This window comes from Canis lupus, chromosome 23 (assembly GCF_003254725.2).
Source record: "Canis lupus dingo isolate Sandy chromosome 23, ASM325472v2, whole genome shotgun sequence".
In the NCBI taxonomy this organism is placed as follows: domain Eukaryota; kingdom Metazoa; phylum Chordata; class Mammalia; order Carnivora; family Canidae; genus Canis; species Canis lupus.
Genome location: NC_064265.1, coordinates 48,478,325 through 48,494,542, shown reverse-complemented (window position 1 = coordinate 48,494,542; position 16,218 = coordinate 48,478,325). Strand labels below are relative to the sequence as shown.

Sequence of the window (16,218 nt, the reverse complement as noted above, 5' to 3'; positions counted from 1 at the left end):
AGTCCCAAAGATAACCTCTATCTTGACCTTAATGGTAATCTCTTGAGTTTTTCTTGATTGTTTTACCATATAAGCGTACATTTCTATATATAAAGAGTTCAACTTAATTTTGTCTATTTCATGAACTTTACATGAACTCACACAGGATATGGGGGATGTTTTTGAAGGGGACGATGGAGTTCTGGATTCTTTGACTTAATATTGTGGATTTCATCCACATTATTGCTTTTAGCTGAAATTTATTTTATTTCTTTACCATATTTTATTACACGACTACTCAAAGGCATTTTCTTATTTCCAGTTTGAGGCTATTACCTATAATGTTGAGATGAGTAATCTTCAATATTCACTTTCTTGATGCACATACTTATATGTATTTTCATGGATATATACTTAGGAGTGAATCTACTGGCTATTAAGGTATGTATTTATAGACATATATATAATCAACTTTGGTAAATAACTAATAGTTTTCCAAAGTTGTCGAACCACTTTATATTCTTCCAGTGCCAGTGGTAGGTGAGAATTCTCGTTGCTGCACCAGCCCTTAGGAATCTTTTGTTCTGAGGTTGCTGGTAGGTTTGCAGTAGTTTTAATTTATGGTAGTTTTAATTTGCATTATCATGACTTAATTTGCCAACCGCTTTTCGTAGGTTTATTGCTCATTTGGATAGCCTCTTTTATAAACTGCCAATACCTGTTTTTCTGTTAGGTTTTAAGGAGTTCCTTTTATCCTTCTTGTGTATTCTTGATCTGAGCCTTTGTCAGCTGTGTCTGTATGTTTGTGCTTTGATAAATAAATTTCCAACTTTAATGTAGTCACATGTCTTTTTTTACGTTAGTAATTTTTGTTCTTTAGTAAGTCCTTACCCCAGAGTCATGAAGATAATACTTATTTAACTTTAGTGTTTAGTCTTTCACATTTAGATATTTAACCCATCTGCAGTTGATTTTCTGTGTGTGTTTAGTAAGGTAGGATGCAAAATTTAAGCCCTATTTATGGAAAAGTTTATCATTTCCTCTTTGTTCTGCAGCTTTTGTCCTACATCTAGTGTCTGGATTTGTAGACTCTGTTCTACTATAATGCTTTTGTATGTCTTTGTGGAACCAGTGCCATGCTGCCTTAATGAACAGTATGGAGTCTTACCAGACAAGAACATGATTTATCCCATTTTTTTAGGTATTTAACATTTCTTGGTATTTTGGTGTTTTCTTTGTAGGGGTTTTAGGAGAGTTTTTAAAGATTTACTTCTCAGTTAGTGGTATTTTTGGATTCTATGTAGCAGATTTTTCGTTTTCTTATGACTCTGACATACAGAATTGAAACCGGTTTTTGTTTTGTTTTTAAGGATTTATTTATTTGAAAGAGTGTGGGAGAGGCAGAAAAGAGGGAGAGAGAATCTCAAGCAGACTCTCCGCTAAGTGCAGAGCCCAGCAAGGGGCTTGATCTCACGATCCTGAGATCATGATCTGAGCCAAAATCAAGAGTCAAGCACTTAAAACCGACTGAGCTACCCACTGAAAGAGCCACACCTCTGAAATTGGTTTTTGAATGTTGATCTTGTAATCAGTCACTAAAACCCACTTATTCTGGTGATTATATGTAGATTTTTTTTTTCTGCATGCACAGTTGTATTTATAAATACAGTTTCTGTGTTTTTAAGTGGGTGTGAGGCTCAAACTCAACCACCCTGAGCTCAAGACCTGAGGTGAGATCAACAGTCGGTCACTTAACCAGCTGAGCCACCCAGGCACCCCTGTAATACAGTTTTATACATCCCTTCCCAATATCTGGGCCCCCTGTACAATGCCGAGCTGAAGTGGTATGATAGTGTGCATTCTTATGTCTCTGTTCTTAACAGGAAAGCTGTCAACAATTTGTTGCGCATGTTTGTTAAAAAGATTTTTTTGTGGAAACTATCAAATTAAGGAAGCTTCTATTGTTAGTTTACTAAGATTTTTATCATGCATGGATAATTGATTTTGTCAAATCCCTTTTCTGCTTCTGATAAGATTATGATACGATTCTTTTTTTCTTGCTTAATTTGTCATGACAAATGTATTGGGTTACATTGATTTTTAAAATATTAAACCAACTTACGTTCCTGAAACAAATCTGACTTGCTGGGATTCACTTTGCTATTTTCCTTTGGTTTCTCATGTGTAAGATTTTTCAATAGTGTTCCTTTCTCCAGATGTCCCTGTCACATTTGATGACTAAGATTATGCCAGGGACAAAAAAACAAGTTGGGAGCATTATATATTTTTTGTTTTTCTATTTTCTGAAAGAGTTTTTGTAAGATTAAGGTTATTTCTGCCATAAACGTGTAGTAGAAGTCTGTCTAATGGGATACATGTGTGTTATAGTTCTTATTTTTTAAAATTTTTTGTTGATACCTTCTTGTAGACGTATTTTAATTATATACTGGATATCGTATTTACATAGTTCTTTGTAGATACAAAGTTGAAGCCTGGGATGGTGATAACTTCTCCAAAGAGGATTTATATTGCTTTTGCCAGGAAAAGAAGCCCCGATGCTGGGCTCACCAACCTGGACTTCTATTCCCTAAATTCTATTTTTATAATTCTTGTACTTTTTTTAACTCCTCAGTGTCTTCAAGCAGCTTTTCTAGCTATGCTCAGTGGGATGATTGGACCAAATTCCCTAGGTAATCAGAGCAGTAGTCCACACCCATTTTTCAGTGTTCTAGATATGCCCATTTTTTCTTGCCTTCCTGTCTGATGTCTCTTAAATTACTAGAATCAAGGCTCTGTATTATATATTCCAAATATATAATAGTTCTTTTTTGTTGTTTTTTTCCCCACAAATCTGGTGAGTGATTATCTTTATTTGATTGAAGGTTTGCTAATGTATTTCTCTTCTAACATTTAGAGTAAAGTGGGGTTTTTTTGTTTTGTTTTAATCTAAGTTTCTAACCTTTGCTGACCTCAGAACTTAAGTTTTGATGAAGAAAACAATATTGAATGATATTAGGGCATTTGGGCCTAAGAGGGTGAGGACTCTCCTGCTATTTATTTATTTTAAAGCAAGCTAAAATAGTTTTGAATATGATGCTTTATAATGTCTATTTTAAACATAAATACTTGCTTTACAGAATGCCTTGGATAAACAAGAAGAATTAACACCCCTTGGAGTCCACTTAGCACGATTACCAGTTGAGCCACACATTGGAAAAATGATTCTTTTTGGAGCTCTATTCTGTTGTTTAGACCCAGTACTCACCATTGCTGCTAGTCTCAGCTTCAAAGATCCCTTTGTCATTCCGTTGGTAAGAAAGATACAAATAAAAGGCTGGACATTTTTATATACATAGAATAGTTGTTGTTTAGGTCCATTTTTCATTAGCTTTTATATTAGGATGCCTTTCTGTGTTTACTTACCATCAGAGCTTTTTAAATTGCCTTCATGAATTTTTTTCCCCTCCTTTCTGAAGGGCAAAGAAAAGATTGCTGATGCAAGAAGAAAAGAACTGGCAAAAGACACCAAAAGTGACCACCTGACAGTTGTAAATGCATTTGAGGTAAAAAGTAAACAATGACTTATCTTAGATTGTGACTATTCATTCAAGTGAAAAGCTGATAGAAGAGGAACATACTCCCTTTTAAAAATCTATGTTATTATAGGTATCTATTATTATAGATATTAGGATTAAATTACTGAGTGTTTAAAATTAGGTGAACACTCAAATTGTGTTTACACAATTGAAATTGAAAATTTCAATTTTCAAAAATTGAAAAAAGGTTTTTTCAATTTTCTGGTAATTTGTTATATTTATCCTTTTGGGAAGAAAGTCTGTTTTGATAACAATAGACAAGTGGAGAGTTTGTCTCAGAAACCTATTCGATGTTATTTGATAGTATTCATTTGTATCTTTGACTTTCATGAAAGATAATCTCATTTTGTTCATTAATAAACTATAACTGCTTTTAGATTTAACATTTTGATAGCGTATTATAATCCTGTACATTATTTAGAGAGATCGTTTCTTCTCCCAAAAGTCATGCTTACTTGAGAAAAACATTTATCACCCATCTTTGCAAAATTTAAATGTAATTTGGTTTTTAGAGATAGCATCTTTTTACTATAGTTCTTGATCCAGTTTTGTACTACATATTATGGGAAAGTTTATATTCTATTTATGAAGTTAAAAATATACAATAGCATTGGAATTCGTCCAACAGAGTATTCTTTTTGATTGATATATACTCTATATATTTATATCTAGTATAAAATACCCAATATATTACTATATAACTTGTACTTGTTTATATGAAAAAAGGTCTGGAAATTTATTTTGAATAGCTATCACTTAATTAGAATTGTAGAAAACTTGAGTTTTGTTTTTTTGCTTATAAATTTCAAAATTCTTTGAATTTCTTTTACAAAGAAAATGAAATATCAGAATAGTTCTCTTTATTTCTTTGCCCCATAGGGCTGGGAAGAAGCTAGGCGACGTGGTTTCAGATACGAAAAAGACTATTGCTGGGAATATTTTTTGTCTTCAAATACATTGCAGGTAACGGTGATGTTTTGAAATGATTCCCAAATATGTTAGAGTATATATGTATCCGTTTTGTTTAGTTATTAGATTTGTAGCAAAATGTTGATTGTGTTAGTTTGTCATATGAAGTTGAATGATTATACAAAATAATAGAGGCAATCTATTAAATTAACTGCAACAAAACAAGGTTTACACTATAATAAACATAAAGCTACTATTAGCTAAGGAAAGAACGAAGATTCCAGAGTATAGCAGGAAAATGTAGTAAAGCTTGACTCCCCATTTTTCCCCGACTCCCTAGTTGCTGTTTTGATGATTTAGCCTGAAAATTTTCATTAATTCGAGAATCTAGGGACACTTGGGTAGTAGCTCAGTGGTTGAGTGTCTTCATTCAGCTCAGGGCATGATGCTGGGGTCCTGGGGTTGAGTCCTTCATAGACTCTCCGTGGGGAGCCTGCTTCTCCCTCTCGAATGTCTCTGCCTCTCTCTCTTTGTGTGTCTCATTACTAAATAAAAATCTTAAACAAAACAAAAACCTCCGAGGATCTATTTTAAAATATTGGATAATGTCTGTACGTTAATTTTGGGGTAGGTTATATTTAACTGTTTTGTGTCATAAGAAAACACTGGACAGGACGCATTTGTGAAACAGAAGATAATCAATAGGACAGCTATCAGACTGAAGGCTATACTGAATTGGAGAAGTGTAAGAATAGGAATTCCTCACCTTCCCCTATTACGTGTACGTTCCAGCTATGTGGCATGAACCCTGGTATTGGACATTTAACAAATTCCCAAGGAGGTAAAATAATCAAGAAACTAGCAAATCTGATCAAAACTGCTCAAAGATTAACAGAATGAAGAGTTAGAAAATTCTGAAAGTTACTACAATCAGAGGGGGAAAAGAATGAAATAGAACATATCGTAACAGAAAATACCTTTCAACTCCTTCATAGTAGAAACCAGTTTAAGAAGATTCTGAATTCAGTAAAACAAAGAAAAGAAACCAATAGAATGGATATAAAGACTGCAGGTAGACCTAAGAAGACACAGTGACCAAGAGAATCAGAAGGCGCAAAGTAGAAGTCCCTTTAAAATATTGCCATAGAAGAAAGGCTTTAGATAATCACAATTTGTAGGTTCAGCTGCAAAAGAAAAAATTGTAGACCGGAAGATTGGACTGATCCATCATGAAGATAATAGATGTCTCTCCAAAGAAAATTCAGGTGTATTTACAAATGTGTACATAGAGATACGTGCAAGAACATTTCCCTGAAATAGAAAAAATAAAATGAACTACAGGTATGAAAAGGTGGCCTAATTTAAGTGTTGAGAATATTACATCCAGTCAGCATATTAATTCAACTATAAAGACAGAGGTCAGGTCAGGTCAAGCGCTTGAAATACTAGACCCATGAACTGATGTTGAAAAACTCACCAACAGTGAAATGCTGCCTATTAAGAGGTAAATCAAAAGAATTTCAGGAATGGAGAGTGCATGCTAAATCTGAGCGAAGTGTGTTAATATTGTTTAAACACAAAATGAATACAAAACAGTATTGGGAATTATAGATCCAGAATAGAATATAAAGATTACCTTGAACAATATAATAAAAAAACGAGGGTGGTCTAGAGAGTCAGTGATAGGAAATTAGTTGGGGAAGCTAAAGTCACACAGTTCATAAAAGGGGCATACACTTAAATAAGACTGACTATGTTTCATCATTTATTAAGTTTACAGGGATCCTTTATTATACTATAATCATGAAAATTTAGGATTCATCAATTTAATTTCTATCCCTATTTAGTTTTCCTTTTTTTCTTTTTTTTTTTTTTTAATTGAACTAAAATTGGGCGCCTGGGTAGCTTAGTTGATTAAGTGTCAGCCTTAGGCTCAAGTTGTGGTCCAGGAGTCTGCTACATTGGGCTCACTGCTCAGCGGGGAGCCTGCTTCTCCCTCTCCTACTCATTTGTGCTCGTGCTCGCACTCTCTTTCTCTCTGACCCAGATAAATGAATAAAATCTTTAAAAAAGATAAAATGAGTATTTTTTAAAATTATGTATTTGAGAGAGAGTGAGAGAGCACACATGCAGGAGGAGCCAGAGGGAGAAGGAGAAGCAGACTCCCCACTGAGCATGGAGCCCAATCCCAGGACCCTGGGATCATGACCTGAGCTGAAGGGAGGTGCTTAACTGACTGAGCCACCAAGGCACCCATAAGAAAAAAAAAACTTTAAATTGAACTAAAATTACCTGGCACCCCCCCCAAATTGAACTAAATTAATTTTCATACTTTTATTAAAACAACTTTTATACTGTTATCACATTGTTACCGTAGCATTTCTGTTCAGTTCTGTCAGTAAATATGTGTAAGTGTCTACAGTATTTCCTTAGTTAATGGTTACTTCTGACAGTACTGAGTTCAGGGAAATTTCATATGTACATTTCTGCATTGCTTATGTGCTTTATGAACAATGCATCATTTGTACTCAAATTATAATTCTCCTTCAAAACAAACAGACCTTAAGCCTTTGTGCCAATGTGAAACAGTAGTTCATTCTCAGCAGTAGAAATACAGATGTTATTTTATTTATGCTTTTCTGTATTTTTTGTTTCAAAATATTGGAGAACAACTTTTAAAATTAGTGACTCTTTTTTGCAAAAATTGGCAAAAATAGTTAAACACCAGTGGTTATTCCCTATAGCAGGTAGATCTTTTCTGAAAGGAAATCAGACAGTAAATATCTTAGGCTTATAGCCCATATAGTCTCTATTACAGCCACTCACTTCTGCCTTTATAGTGTAAAATAAGCATATGTAATAGGTAAATGTGACTTTGTACAATAATAGTTTATTGACAAAAACAGGTTTTTGCAACCTCTGCTCTAAAAACACCACATTTTTGCAAGTGTTTATAAAGCAAGGAGAACTAGCTATTGATGAGTATATGCCTCTATAAATCTGTGTGAAAGATCTTCTAGTTCCGTTTGTTACCATTGATCTCTAGATGCTGCATAACATGAAAGGACAGTTTGCTGAGCATCTTCTTGGAGCTGGATTTGTAAGCAGTAGAAATCCTAAAGATCCGAAATCTAATATAAATTCAGGTAAAGCAGAAAATTCAGTGTAAAAAGCTTGTTGCCATTTGCCATTGTTGTATCTGTACTTTACTTTTTTTTTTTTTTTTAAATCTTCCTACCCCCTAATAGATAATGAGAAGATAATTAAAGCGGTCATCTGTGCTGGTTTATATCCCAAAGTTGCTAAAATCCGACTAAACTTGGGTAAAAAAAGAAAAATGTAAGCATTGAAGATTATTATGAGTTACTTAATGCTCTCCTTAAGCTTTTGAAATACTCTTAATGCAACAGAACTTACGTTGTAAACTTGTTCTTATTTATATTTGGACCCTATTCTTTGTTCTTTACTTTTGATCACTTAAGAGAAGGCCGACTCTTTAATATAGGCATCACTTCCCCTCATAGCACATACCTGGCATCAGCTATTATTCACACAAAATGTTAGTAAAATATAATACTAAGGTAAATATTAGGAAAGTAAGCCAACTACTAAAAAATCAGAGGTGGATGGATATTACCTAGAGAAGATTTTTTTTTTTTTTTTTTTTTTTTTAGGATTTCTTCTAAGACATAATTTTGTAATTTACCTCTTTGATGAAAATTGTGGTGATTTCACTATTTTGAGAAATAAGCTGTAACTTTTACTGTATATATAGATAATCAGCCTTAGTAGTAATTGGAGAGTGTAAGGCATGTTTTTGCCTAACAAATGAGTTCATTCTGGTGAGGGAACAGAGAAACTAGAAGTCACAAATGACTAGTAGTATGTGAATTGGTACCACCCTTTTAGAGGCACACTAGATAGAATCAGTTGTCAAGTCATTAAAATAGTGGCTCAGTGGAGTCATAAGTGAGTATGTTAATTTGAGCACTCTGTCCTAAGGAAGTAATTCCAAATGTTTTTTAAAAGCTGTACTAAAAAATAAATAAATAAAAGCTGTACTATAAAGAACATGGATGTCCAGTAGCAGTGGGGAGATTATTTGATAATATCATATGGCATTTAAGCTCATAGGCTTATGAAAGTTACTATATAGTAGTAACAGAATAGTTTTACAAAATAATTTCAAAGTAATTTCAGCAAAATAATTTCATTTTTCATTAAATGAAAAAGTTTGGATACCCTATGATTATAAACATGAAAAAGTACAAGATCTCAGATAAGCTAAGTGCAGACAATGTTTTAGGGCGGTGTTTCTCAACTGGGGTGACTTTACCTGCCAAGGGACATTTTATTTGGCTCTGTCTGGAGATCCTGTGGTGGTTACAGCTGGGGCAGTACTGTTAGTGTCTAGTAGATAAGAGGCCAGAGATGCTATCAAACCTTCAGTAATGAGGACAGCACCCACAACAAAGATTACTCAGTTTAATATGTCAAAAGTGCAGAGGTTGAGAAACCCTGTTAAACATACGAAATTGTGGGTTACCTGAATTTTAATCGTGGTGGCTGGATTATCCTCATTCTAAGTGATCCAGGTACTTCTCTGATACCAGTCCTTGTCACATTTCTTTTTGTGTCTACTCCCTGACTTTACAGGTAGTATAACAGAGAGACTCTGAAATATATATTATATGTCTCTGACTTCCTAGGAAGGATTTATGGGAAAAATGTAGTTTTGTTTGTATTTGGTGCTTTATTTTGGTCTAGACCAGGATTCAGCAAATTTTACTGTGCTTGGCCAAAATATTGTTTGTGTAAATTTTTATTGGAACACAGCCACACCTATTCATTTACATGTCTGTGTGTCCTTTTCTGCTACGCCAGCAGAGTTGGGTAGCTGTGACAGATCTCAGGGCCCGCCCACAAAGTATTTTCTCTGTGGTCCGATACGGAAAGTGTTTGCCAAACCCTGCTGCTCTAAGTGATGTAGGATTCTAGGGTGGCATTGGTTAAATAGACTGTGGCGAGGAAAAATAATTTCTGATTTTATTCTGCATAATGACTCGTGACCGTGATTCATTTTGGTTAGTAGCATTTATGAATTCCTAGTACTATGGAAAAGATGCTCTTAGAAATGTAGAAAGAGTTAACAGATTACCAGCCTTTTATGCTGTCACTTAGTACAGGTAATTACCATGGACCATTTAAACAATCAAACATCTCTCTGCTGAATTCTATTAATTAAAGACTCCTACACACTGAAGTAAATTTTTTTTGTTCTCAAATATAGATTTGTACATTTATTTCACAAAAATTAACTGACCTCAACTGGGGAGGTTTTTTTTAGATTCTAGGATTGGTTTGGAATCTCCTGGAATTTTTTTAAAAAACTACATTTTGCCTTTTTTTTAAGGGTCAAGGTTTACACAAAAACTGATGGACTAGTTGCTATTCATCCTAAATCTGTTAATGTGGAGCAAACAGAATTTCACTACAACTGGCTTATCTATCATCTGAAGATGAGAACAAGTAGTGTAAGTGAATATTTTAAGTAATCCGGAATCTAAACATCAGTGTTGATGTATTTTTGCTGTTACATACTTTTCACAATTAAAATTTGTCCTGAAGTATTTTTTTCTGATATGAATTATAACTTCTTGAAGTAAATCTATACTTTTAATGTGCAGCTGGTCCATGATGATGGATCTTTGTATTTTAATTAATTGGGACAGTTATTTGATTTGCCTGGTTTTCCTTCAGAGCCTGCTTTCAAGAAATACTGGCATTTAGGGTATACAGGAGTTTACACCATATGGAGAATTTTATGGATATGTCAATGTACCTTATTAGTACTGGTGAGAACACTAAGATTCTGTTTATGTATAGATAAAAGTAATTGCAGATACATTAGTGTTTTTGCTTTGTCAATCAAAATATTTTGTTTGAAGAACAATGCTGTTTGAAACAAAAATATAAAACTCCTTTGTTCTCTGAATTAATGAATACAGGCTAGTTTAAAATGGTATATTTTTGGAGGCACCTGGGTGACTAAGTCTTGGTTAAGGTCTTCCTTCACTCAGGATCGCGGGGTCCTGGGCTCGAGCCCCGTATCTGGCTCCCTGCTCTGTGGGGAATCTGCTTCTCCCTCTACCCCTTTCCCCTGCTTGTGTGTGTGCGTGCGCGCGCTCTCTCTGTCTCTCTCTCACACATAAATAAAAATCTTAAAAAAACATTAAACGGTCTATCTTTAAAATTAGTCTCCGTAGTTGCAGTAGTAGGAGGATAATACCTAATTTAGAAGGAAAGCACTAATGATAGATGAACACTGGTGCTAGTGAATTAATGTGGCAATAATCCTTTCAGATTTGTGAGTATTAATTTGCTTTAATTCTCATTACAGATATACTTGTATGACTGCACAGAGGTTTCTCCATACTGTCTCTTGTTCTTTGGAGGTGATATTTCCATCCAGAAGGATAACGATCAAGAAACTATTGCTGTAGATGAATGGATTGTCTTTCAGTCTCCAGCAAGAATTGCCCATCTTGTTAAGGTGACTGACTTTACATGATTGTCTTTGAATCTACATGCAAGTTAGCATATAGTCTTGTGGTTTTGTGCCAAGTGTTATGTATGTTATATGGAACATTTCTTGCTCTATTTCAGCGGAGCAAAAAGTATTGAGAAATTTATGTGTAGTTTTTTCAATTTTTTTTTTGAGGGATTTATAGACTACCCATTCTAAATGGCTCAATGTGATTAAAGTTCGAATTTTTTAACTTTACTACCCTTGAGTTGGCTACTCTCATAACCACACTTTAGTTAGTTGCTCACTAGATATTTCAGTGTATAATAGCTTATGAAATTTCTTTCTAACAGTTAAAGTCACTTTTATTTATTATGATGCTTAATAGTGTATCTACCTTTGTTGAACATGTGGTTTTTCCCAACCTTAGGAATTAAGAAAGGAGCTAGATACCCTTCTGCAAGAGAAGATCGAAAGTCCGCATCCTGTAGATTGGAAGGACACTAAATCCAGAGACTGTGCAGTACTGTCAGCTATTATAGACTTGATCAAAACACAGGAAAAAGCAAGTCCCAGGAACTTACCACCACGAATCCAGGATGGATATTACAGCTGACGACTTTTCTGTGGTGGTCTGACAATTTGACAGCCATTTTCTATCATAGTTTAATTTGGGGCTAGATGCCAAACCATGGGACATGAATAATTTCCATATGTAAGGTAGAAACCTTCAGTAAGTAGTAAAGACGTAATGTGCATGATTTAACAATGTTATCTGTAGCTATCATAAATATACCATAAAAAGCAATATGTTCTCTGATCATATATTCTGTTGTGGCCATGTCCACAGTTTGGGAGGACTGCTCTTACATCTATTGAATGTTGTACCACTGGAGAAATTCCTTTGTTCTGAGAAGTTAATCTTTCTGCCCACAGTGACTGAGTATAGAAACCAGTAAAAAGAGAATGGTTAGGCGCAAAAGGCAGTGTCAAGTTAAAAATTTGAACACAGCCACATTTTTAAATGAAACTTCTATCAGAAGTAAATTAATTTGTTGTAATAAAGCCCAGTATTTAATAAAATGTACAGTGTATAAATGTCAGCTAACTTTTTGGCTTGGTTTCTACATCACTATCCTTTGGCTTATTTGATTTTTTAAAATCTTTTTAGAATATATTTGTACCCCTTTTGCATTTCCCTGTGCAGCATAATGTAGCAGTTGAAAAAAATGAGGCCAGACTTGACCACCTAAGTTCAGATTTCAGCTATGACTTAACAACTCCCATGGGCAAGTTACTCAGCGTCTCTGTTTTCTTTATCTGTAAAATATAGGTAACAATTGTGAGGATTAAATATGTTGATAGATGTAAAATGCGTAGACTAGTGTCTGGCACACAAAGCGTACTCACTAAATCATAGTTTTTATTTGTCGCTGAATTTTTATTTTTTTATAACAATCCATTATATTCATTTCCATGCTCTGTTTTACTCTTCAGACAATGGAAGTTAGTGTGATTTTAGGGCCAGTGAGCAATAGGCTAGTGTTTCAGGCTTATCAGACTGACAAATTGTTGGTTGCTATCCAGTAGCCATTTGTCTCTCCTCATTTGCTTGATTATTCAAGTGTTCCTCCTCTGTGTAGCCTGGTGCCCAGGGATATTGGACTCTACCCCAAGGGTGAATCAGATTGTTCTAAGCCAGTCGTGCATGGGCTTCTCTCCTTACAAGTAACTGTTGAGGCACCAGGATGTGAACCTGTGTTGTCGATTGCAACTGACAAGAGCTCTGCAAGAGGACATCTGAGAAAGATTTTCTTCACTAGTAGATTCAGAGGAGCAAGTTTTTCTCCTTTGGACATTGTCTTCTCTGAGTCTGGCACTGCTGTAGCCACTTTAGGATTACAGAGGATAATGATGTTGGCTCAGTGGAAAGATGTAAATCACCAGGGTCCTTGATAATGCTAGTGAGCTGCTGAATTACGCAGTTCCAAACCTGCTTTGCACATGGACTTGTTTTGATACAATAAACCCTCCTTTATTGAGTTGGCCACTTTTGGGTAGTGTGTTTTGTTTAACTTGGCAGAAAGCTTATTAACTGAACATCAGCTCCATCATTGAGTGTTTGCTGAGACCTGTTTCTACCATTTCTTTTGTGATCTAACGTTTTGACTCACATGTCTGACAAAAGGTGTAAAAGTAGTCCTGAACGTACTGCAAAAAGAAATGTAGGAAGAGAACATCCTGCTGCATCCTTAAAAATACAGATTTTCTTGTGCCTTCCAACAATGCAAAGAAACCAAAGGAAGAGTGTCAAACTGACTGGGATTTATTGATGATGCTATGATGATCTTATGTAACAGCACTGGTTCAGGTACTGCTCCCACTTCTGGGAATGTATGTCAACCTATCCTTGCCTTCTAAAGGTTTTGAATGTACTGTGTGTCCTAAGTCCATTCTCTTAGCTAGTCTCCCAAAAGTGATCTCTTACTGAATTCTTGAATCAAGTCATATCACGATATTGTGGTTTTGTCCCTAAACTCAAGGTGATCATTAGGTCCTGCTTGCTCTGTAAGTATGTGTCTGTTTGTGTGTTTTCTTCCCTTTACTCTCCAGTTTAAATTCACAGTGGGCCAGACTGTTCTTAGAAGATAGCCTTTAAGGAAACTTAAAAAAAAAAAAAAAAAAAAATGGGGGGGGGGATTATTAGTTAATTGGTTCTATGTTCCCAAACCAGTATTTAACCTCCAGAAGAATGAGGAAAATGTTCCTGAAGAATTGTTTAAAGGAACTCCTGAGAGCGATTAAAGCAGTCCCTGTCACCCCCAGTTTCTGTCTTCTGTATAGCCGATCCGGATGGAAATCTTGATTCAAGGTGCTATTTGTGTTGTTTCTTTTGTTTACAAAATAGTGTATTACTGAGTGGAGAATTTATTCCTAGTCTAAGAACTATTTGTTATTTAGTAGTAGTTATTTAAGACGTTAAAAAGAAAAATATATTTGCCTCATTTTCTTTGTGATACCTAGAACAATTCTTAAACCCTGAAGTAGAAACTTAGAGGGGGGAAGAGCAAAGAAACGACCAAGTAGTCTTTCAAAAATGTCTTTGCAAAGTGAGTACATATAATGCCTCCTAATTCATTAACTTGGGCAAAGCTCCCGATACATTTATACCTATTACAACAAGTAATTTTCTGTTCTGACTGCAGTTTTAAAACAGAGTCTATCCTAAAAGGTAGAAAGTATTGAGAAGCTTTAGAGGGAATTTATTTTACCCCCTCACCAAAGTAAATCGTACATTTCCTTTCCACTCTTCTAGCTGAGTTTGTGTATATTTATTTTTAAGTAATTAATGATCATGTGGTATAATTATATAATATACTAATTGTTTTTAAATGACATTTTTATTCTGATTTTAAAATAACCCCCTTATTGTAGAATACTTGGGAATTGAACAAAGCATGTTGCCACTGTTACATTTTGATGTATTTCCATGTTTTTTTAAGCTTTAAGATATTATTTGATATATAATAAAATTTGCCAATTTAAGTGTTTAATTCAGTGAATTTTTTCAATTGTATAAAGTCATGTAATTGCTACCATCACAGTCTTGATCTAGAACATTCCTATCACCTATGTTTCCCTTGTTCCCTTTTGCAGCCAATCCCTTGCTTCTACATCTACCTATTGGCAGCCATCGATCTGCTTCTGTCACTGCTTTTGCCTTTTCTAGGATTTCCAATAAATGGAAAATCATATTTAGTCTCTGGTCTCCATTTCTTCTGGTTAACATGCTTCTGAGGTACTCACGTTGTTGCATGTATTGGTAGTTCCGCTTTTATCATTTAGTTGTGTTTATTCATTGAGTAACTGAGTAACTGATGGACCTTTGAGTTATTTTCAGGTTTTTGTTGTTTCAAATAAAGCTGCTATGAACATGTATGTGTACGTGAGGCTTCATACAGATACGTATGATTAAGACCATTGTAGCTTATGGTAAGTGTGTTTAACTTCATAAGAAGCTGCCAAACTGATTTCCAGAGTGGATTTTCTATTTTTACATTCCTACCGGCAATATAGGAGGGGTCCTGAGTGTTTCAAATCCTCAGCAGTTTCTTGGTATTTTTAGTTGTTACTTAGTGGTGGTTAATGTTAGCCTTCAGTGGATGTGGGGTCATGGATCATTGTGGTCTTAATTTGTATTTATTCGTATAATGAATAGTCTGGGATACTGATCTGTAGTTTCCTTTTTGTGGGGTAACGCTCCCCTCCTAAAATGAGTTGGGCCGTATTCCTCTTCTAGTTTCTGAAGGAGGTTATACAGAATTGGTGTTAATTCCTTAAATGTTTGGAAGAATTCTCCTCTGAAACCATTTGCACCTGGATGTTTCTTTTTCAGAAGTCTTTAGACAAATGCAATTTAGTAGTTATGGGACTGTTTAGAGCTTTGATAGTTTGTGGTTTTCCGTGAATTTGCCCATTTTATCCAAGTTGAATTTAGGAGTCTCTAGGAGTGTAAATATCCCTTTATCCTTTTAATGTCTAAGGAATCTGTAATGATAATCGCCTCTTTCATTCTTGACACTCCTGGTTTTCTTTTTATTTTGCTGAAAGGTGTGACAGTTGTATTCATCTTTTCAAAGAACCCGTTTTTTAATTGATTTGTTTTTTAAAGATCTTATTTTTTAAGTAATCTCCACACCCAACATGGGCCTGGAACCCACAATGCCCACCGACTGAGCCAGCCAGGAGCCCTAATTGAGTTTTCTAATTGTTGAGAATTAAGAGTTCTTTGTGTATTTTGGATGCCAACCCTTCATCAGATACTTGTTTTGCGAGATTGCCTCCTGCTCTGTGGATTATCTTTCATTCTTCTTTCACAGAGCAGATATTTTTTAGTTTAATAAAAGTTCAATTTTTTTTTCTTCCATGTATCATGTTTTTGATGTCAAGAAAAGTCCTTGCCAAGTGTAAGTTCACCTAGATTTTCTGTGTTACCTTCTAATAGTTTTATAGTTTTGTATTTTACATTTAGGTCTACGTTTCCAAGTAAGTGGTTATTTATTTTTGTTTATTAACTTCTAACCTAAACGTAGCCCCTAGAGCTCTGTAACTTCAGGCCTTTAAAATTTGTTCAAACTTTATGACCCAAGAAATGGTCAAATGTTTTAATATGCTGTGTGTTCTTGAAAAGAATGTAAATGCTTAAAG

The 16,218-nt window shown here is 34.8% G+C and overlaps 1 protein-coding gene across 5 annotated transcripts in view; it reads left to right on the top strand.

Annotated features, from left to right (window-relative positions):
- Positions 1-14,765, top strand: part of DHX36 (DEAH-box helicase 36) — a 63,724-nt gene extending 48,959 nt beyond the window's left edge. For all 5 annotated transcript variants that reach the window (XM_035705092.2, XM_035705093.2, XM_035705091.2 and 2 more), the window contains 8 exons: positions 3,117-3,290; positions 3,456-3,542; positions 4,455-4,538; positions 7,531-7,630; positions 7,733-7,823; positions 9,898-10,018; positions 10,885-11,037; positions 11,441-14,765. In XM_035705092.2, coding sequence (XP_035560985.1) covers positions 3,117-3,290; positions 3,456-3,542; positions 4,455-4,538; positions 7,531-7,630; positions 7,733-7,823; positions 9,898-10,018; positions 10,885-11,037; positions 11,441-11,626 — 996 coding nt within the window. In that variant the 3' untranslated portion in view covers positions 11,627-14,765. The remainder of the gene's footprint in view (positions 1-3,116; positions 3,291-3,455; positions 3,543-4,454; positions 4,539-7,530; positions 7,631-7,732; positions 7,824-9,897; positions 10,019-10,884; positions 11,038-11,440) is intronic.
- Positions 14,766-16,218: the final 1,453 nt, after the last annotated feature.